The sequence below is a fragment of the Lytechinus pictus genome, chromosome 11 (genome assembly GCF_037042905.1).
Source record: "Lytechinus pictus isolate F3 Inbred chromosome 11, Lp3.0, whole genome shotgun sequence".
NCBI lineage: Eukaryota > Metazoa > Echinodermata > Echinoidea > Temnopleuroida > Toxopneustidae > Lytechinus > Lytechinus pictus.
Window position 1 is genome coordinate 19,311,173 of NC_087255.1, and position 6,972 is coordinate 19,318,144.

At 36.5% G+C, this 6,972-nt stretch overlaps 1 protein-coding gene across 1 annotated transcript; it reads left to right on the plus strand.

Moving 5' to 3' along the window:
* Positions 1-1,937: 1,937 nt before the first annotated feature.
* LOC129271546 (growth/differentiation factor 8-like) lies at positions 1,938-6,972 on the plus strand. Its single transcript, XM_064106930.1, has one exon. The coding sequence runs from the start codon at positions 1,952-1,954 to the stop codon at positions 2,681-2,683; it is 732 nt and encodes a 243-aa protein (XP_063963000.1). The 5' UTR covers positions 1,938-1,951; the 3' UTR covers positions 2,684-6,972.

Genomic DNA, 6,972 nt, shown 5'->3' on the forward strand with positions numbered 1-6,972 from the left:
AACAATAAAAATACTAATAAAAAATACCGTAAATTTCTGCAAGACTTTCAACCATAACTTATCATGGTTTACTGTAAGACGCTTAATTTATTGGGGGGGGGGGGGATTCAAATATATGGTTGAAAGTCTTGCAGAAATTTACATCACCGCAAATTTAGACTTATCTTATAAATTAAATGTTAATAACCTTTACTGTTTTTACGATGTCTTTGTAAATATATAGCGCTTTTGTACAGTTTACCCTTCTACACTGAATGGCCCGTATTCTGAAGTCGGGTTCAACTTAGACCATGGTCTAACTCTGTGCAAAAATCATGGGAAGCCAAAAGTGTCATTTAAAAAAAATTAAGTTGTATGTTTCTTATATGTTTACTGTGCTCTTTCCTGATTCATCGATGGTGAAGACAGTCATCTATTTATACTTCCTAGACAATTATGAATGATTTGAGAGCCAAATGAGATGAAATATGTTATCTCTACTGTTAGTGATTTATGTAACAATTGGCTATCCATACTTAAACCACAACTTTAAACCTGAGTTTAAGTTAAACCCGACTTCAGAATACGGGCCAATAAGTTCAGAAAATGTTAGGGGCGCGACGGGAATGGCATGGCCAGTATTCTGAACTCGGGTTTGATATAAACTCTGGTCTAAATTAGTGATTTAAGTAACTATGGATAGCAAATAGGTTCACTCTTCTATTACCAAGCTTTCGACTATTTAAATGTCTTTTTTTCAGGGATTTTGAGACACAAAGATAAGGAAAAAAATAACCAACTGCAAGTATGCAACAAAAACCTCGTCAATGCAAGTGAAATTATTTCTTACATGCCGCAAGCCCGCATCAACATTCTTTCATTCGACACATGTGTAATATCAATGCGATACTGCACCCAACACATATGCCTTCATGGTCGAAGTATTTCCACATTAGTTTCTCATTTCCCTAGTTGAACATAATTTTGTTAGCTGCAATGTATATGATAAACGGAAGACTTGATGATGATGATCATAGTTCAGAACATCTTTTTTTTATAAATATGTGCATGTTCCAGGATTACAAGAAAGTGCCGTTGGATAAACGTACTCGCTGCCAGCTGCTGCCAATTGACACAAACGTTATTATGACGCTTACGCAGATGCCATGTTATGAATGTCCGAATTGTGACGATTCTCATTTCGCGTATACGCTTCGGCCGCTGTTCGAAGATCTTGGCAGGTTGGCTCCGCCTCCTTTTGCTGTGTGAAGTGACGTCATCATATCTTTTGGCCAACACCGATGTCGCCAAAATACAGCGCAGCGTATGTGTACCAGTCCATTAAAATTTAAAATTTAAAAATTAAAATTTTGTTACTAGTACAATGAAGTACTAGGTCCTCTATTCTTCAATATCTTCGTTCACACAGTAAAAATGTATTAATCGTTCCTTCAATATCAACAAAAAACATATGGTGAACGTTTATTGGATCATTTAGCTCGTGCTTTATGAGGTAAACTTCCAAATTTCCTTTAAACAATTGATCCAGTTGACAAATTCAAAACGGCTCTTGAAATTTACTTCAAAATGTATCTCAATTCAACAAAGTGAACTCTTTATTGTTTATTTTCTGGAGCGCACAGAGACACAGTTATATTTTTTGGTATAAAAACTGACTATTGATATTATCATTGTTTTCATTATCATCGTTATGTTGCATGTGTGCATGTGCTACACAACTGGCTGATGATTGACAGCTGCATGGAATTACGTCAATGATCCTCGTAATGAACATGGCGGCGAGTACAGCACGCAAAAAAAAACTACCGAACTGAAAATAAATACAAAACCGTCTAACAGCACTCTCTTTAATCCCGGGAATGTATACCTTTAGCCATTCAATATTGTCAGTTTGGTAACCATTTTTTTTCTTTTCTCTTTCACTTACATCACAGAAGCACCGCCATGTCCTATGACTTCTATGGCATCGTCATGCTTTGAGTTCGATATATCGGGAATAGTTCGATCAAGAATCGCTTCAGCAGAAATCTGGTTGTACTGGAACGGTCAGAGTTCATCCACCTCTTCCACAAATCATACCTTAATAATCTCACAATTATCAGGACATGGATTGAGGACTAGTAGACCAATCTTAAACCACCACGTTCCAGCCTCACAACCTGCGGGATGGATCACCGTCGACATCAAACACACTGTACGTAGATGGCGCTCTCATTCCCGCCTTGATCAGGTGGTGAAGATCACGTGTCCAACTTGTGACTCTAACGACATTTTACCTTTCGCGGCCGAAGAAAGCTACCGGCCATTTATCGTCGTTCGCGTCGCAGAGGAAACGACGTCGCGACGGCGACGGAACGTCAATTGCGACGCAAACACCACCGAATGTTGCCGTCAAATATTCCGCGTTGAATTCCAAGACCTAGGATGGGACTGGGTGATTTCCCCGCGTGGTTTCAACGCCAATTACTGTCGGGGGTCGTGCGCAAGCTTTAACAGCCCGTCACTGACGCACACGAGCATCATGCACACGGCAAGATCGAAAAAACCTGAATACAACATTCCTAGACCTTGTTGTGCGCCCAGGAGCTCGGGGACGCTTTCCATGATCTATATGAACGAAGATGGCCAATTCTACACCGTGGACATGCCAGAAATGAAGATCCTGAGCTGTGGCTGTTCGTGAGGGCGCTATCCACTTCCGTCGACAATGCTGTGTTTCTTTAAAGTGTAAGGTCCTGAAATGCAAATGCGGTGCTTATACTGTATAAGAAAGTTTTGCATTGAATACATGACTGCACCGATAGCTTCCGAGCGAGCAGAGAGATGCTCTTCTTTTCGATACTGAGCTGGGATTGTTCGAGTCTCGGTACAAATCCCGCTGGTCGTGTAACTTCACTGCATATGGAACTTGATGAATCTAATTGCTTATTCAGTTTTGTACGAGTTCTGTTGTTATTCATGTAAAGCATGTAAAACATTTGGATTTCTAATATGTACTATTGTTCGTATTAGAAGTCATTTCTTAATAAATGGAAACGTTTTGAATTGAAGGCACGTTAAGATGAGCCCAGTTTCCTATCTGTTTCCAATAATAGGAAAAGGAACGTTCTATTATTACGGATGCCGCGAGGAACTACCTGTTTTAAGCATAATAGATTATGTCGAGGGAATATGTGTCTTAAAGTTACATATTATCAAATTTGAATGCCAATGTTTGAAGCCAGTTTATGTTGCATTTTTCTCAGTGGTTGCCATATTCCTTGATTAACCTTGGTGAATTTATTGGTAAAGTAATATGTATGGAAAATCTCCTACCCTCCTTGAAAAGTGTAAGGCAAGCATAGGCTCTCAAGCCTATACCAAGGCAAAGCCGCAATGTTGTTGCCTTGTTATTGCCAAAACGGGAATGTAATCACTGTCACAGTGGAGCTATGTGTGCTATAGCGAGAGAGTGTTAGTGAATAAAGATGATAATTGAAGTCTTTCATTAAATGGGGCAAATATATAATTGCTCTAGGAATTTATTTCGAACACATTCTTTTAAGAATACTCAACATCAATTTTTGTTAGATATAAGTAAAGTTTCTTGAGGGGACAACTCCCATCAGTTCCTATTAACTAAAATGCCCCCTTGAAGTTCTTCATATCCTTTGGTAATGAAAATTTATATCTTTTATCTCTTGTACCTTTCAGAGTTACCATGGTAACCTACAATTGTATACTTTCCATTCCAGTGGGTGTAGGTTTTTAAGGAAAAATAAAGCGAGTAGTCATTTCCGTGTGGGTGCTCATAATGGTAATTTATCTTTTCCAGTTTTTCCTTTACCTGATCACCTTATTATTACACAATGAATGTTCCTATTGTTATATTTTTCATGGGATTATTCTCCTTACCCGTAATGACTCTATGACGAGGTACTTTCCCAAAACAAAAACAAAAAATACTACTGAATTGAACGATTAATTTTGTGACGTAAGGTGGTGAGGTCACAGACTTGCATACATGGGGAGTATAATTTATTGTAAGAATCACAGTCTCATAATGTCTTTAAGTGGTATGTTAAAGTGTGCTGTGTTTCGATGATGGGGCATAGTTAAGAGAAATGTGTCGCACAGTGTAGAAACAGTGGGGCACAGTTGCAAGCAGTGTGAACATACCAGAAAGCACAGTTGGAAATTATGTGAAAACGATTGGAAAATGATCATGAACGTTCATCTGTGTTGGTTGAAAATAGCGAAAAGTTGAACTTTTGTTCTCAACACTTCTCAACATACCGAGGTAATTTTTCGGATTTGAACAAAAGTTCAACTTTTCCTAATGATTAGAAAACAATGTTAACGAGCTTGCAAAACAATGTGAACACAATGGGAAAACAATGAACGTAATCGGAGAACAATTTAAACACAATTGGAAAACAATGCGACACAATAGGAAAATAATGTGAACCGGTATATGGACAACGGTGTGGACACGATTTGAAAAAGAAAATGTGAACAGAGTGAATATTGAATGTTCATACTGACTGTAAAGATATTTCCGAAATAATACAGACGGTGTATGTAACTATTCTGCCACGATATGGAAATCTTTCAAAATTATATTATCTATGCAAGTGTGATTGTCGCATTGTTTAATGACTTTATGAACACGGCTTCTGCTGTATAAACACAATGAATGTGTTGAAAAATTTACTTATTCATAATTATTTTTGATATACATGTGACACTGTGTAAAGAGAAACAATAATTGTTTCGTGTTTTATTTCTTAAATGTACCTTACACACTGCGATAATTATTGATACTTATTTACATCATTATTGTGCCCCTATTCATGTCGACTTAACCATGGTCCTGGGAACCGGGGGGGGGGGGGTGCTGGGGGTACTGGAATTAGTTTACAGAGGGGGGAGGCTGAGGGCCATGGACCCCACCCCCCAAAAAAAAAAATCACAACTAAGAAAAAAAAACAAGAGAAAAGGAAATAATGTGTCAAAGTCACAAAATTTGATTTTTGCAATAAAAAAATGTCAAAATCTTTCCGTTTGCTTCGCTCACTCAAAACATTTTACAAAGTTTTCTTCATACGCCATATCTGGCCCCCTCAAAAATTTGGCTCATTGCGCCATTAGGTGTGGGATGCTAGAATATAGAGATATGACTGAAATTCGTTCATTTTCATGTTAACAAATCAGAACCCCAGAACCCTCTGTTTACAATTGATCGCAGGCCCCTAAAGACTTAATCCCCGCCTAATAAAAAAGAATATACGCGTATGCAATGCAAGTCGACTATAACAAGGGAAAGGGTTCTTTCATGTTTAGTCCTACATTCAGTGGTGTTGGCATTAAATAGCAAAGTGTAGTGATTATTTCGTTTTTTATATTCATAGATGCTTATGTGTAAGCAATTGTTATCAAGCCTTTTTACGAATTCAGTATTTATTAGCTTTTAAAGCTTCGTATTTATTCACATTTTAACTAAGTCGCTCACATGTGAATCAAATGAACTGTATTTTTTTTTGGTTTCATGCCACAGTGTTTGTGTATGTTAGACGTGCCAATTTGATTGGTTTAATGTGTGTATGCTTTAAAAGTTTATTTTTATTCTCGTCATTTTATTAAGGTCGCGAAGCATAGTACAATCTTTTCAAGTAGGCGTGACATGAAAAGTCACAAAAGTTACATGGCATATCAAAATACATAGACATATTGGACACTGGATTTTATAATACACACATTTATCTTCATACTGCTAATGGTGTTTCTTTTAACCTTGGAGTTCGAGGAAATAAGATCAAGGCATTTTTTGATGACCACCCTTTCACCGTACACAGTATAAACGCTGTTTAAAATGCTTGTACAACAGTAGTTGTCTAATAGTTTAAACAAGTGTTTAAAAATTAAAACAACCATTCTCGAGTCGATCTATTGAAGATCAAACAGAAATTTAACTTTATTGTTTAAGGTTTAATTAACAAATGTTTAAATTGTTAAAACAACTACTGTAAATTTCATGTAGTAAACAGTGTTGTATATAGGAAGTGTCAACAGTATTTTTATTGTGTGGAAGCCATGCAGAAGCTAAATAAAGACGCAGGAATATCATCCATCGTGACTTAAAATTTGCCTTTCAAAGCAGAAATGGCCGAGGTGATTCGAAACCAAATGGTCCTTGAAAGAGAGCGATAGATGTTTAAAAACATGTTTATTTCCTTTATCAATTTCCCTAGTCCTATATATAACGTTTTAATGCATAACGTAACAAATGTGATTAATATGTGATAGTTTCGAATCCTAAATATAGATCGATAAGTTTTTATTTTGGTTCAGTAATTTCGGTCTATGTAATAACATGGATAATGGATGGATGGGGGGGGGGGGGGGGGGTTGTCGAGATGCATGACAAGTTAACATCTAGAGATGAATCATTTTCAAGATCTTTGATTCTGTGTCAATTATTATTATTATTTATGGTTAAAATTTACGATTAAAACGTCTGATTAAAGAAAGTTGGTCACCTACAGAAATGAAAAATTGTGTATTTTTTTGTATTCTTGTTGTTGGAATAAGAACATGTGTTAAGCAAGGTAAAGTATTATAACATAGCAGGATGCAATTTTCATAACATGGCTTAGTACTTTCTGGTATACAATCACTTAATTTGTAATAAAAGACATCAAAATTCTTCTATTTTAGGAAAAAAACATGTATCCGAGAGAGCGCATAAACTAACTTTATGTTCCTTCAAATTTCGATTAGTGTAAGAAAAAGGAGACGACTCATTGACACATTACCAATTTCCTTTGAAAATTGTATTTCAATGCTTTCTTTCTAATCCACTCTTTCTCTTTTCCCCTTGGTTGGTTGGTTGGCTGATAATGATTTTGGCAAATCTGTCAATTTTGATTATTTTTTGTCTTCTTATACATAACAACCAGAAATAGTTTTCGTTGTGAAGTTCTGTTATCAACA

Bases quoted from the DNA above. Each gene is read 5' to 3' on its own strand.
- LOC129271546 (XM_064106930.1), top strand. From the start codon at position 1,952: ATGACTTCTATGGCATCGTCATGCTTTGAGTTCGATATATCGGGAATA.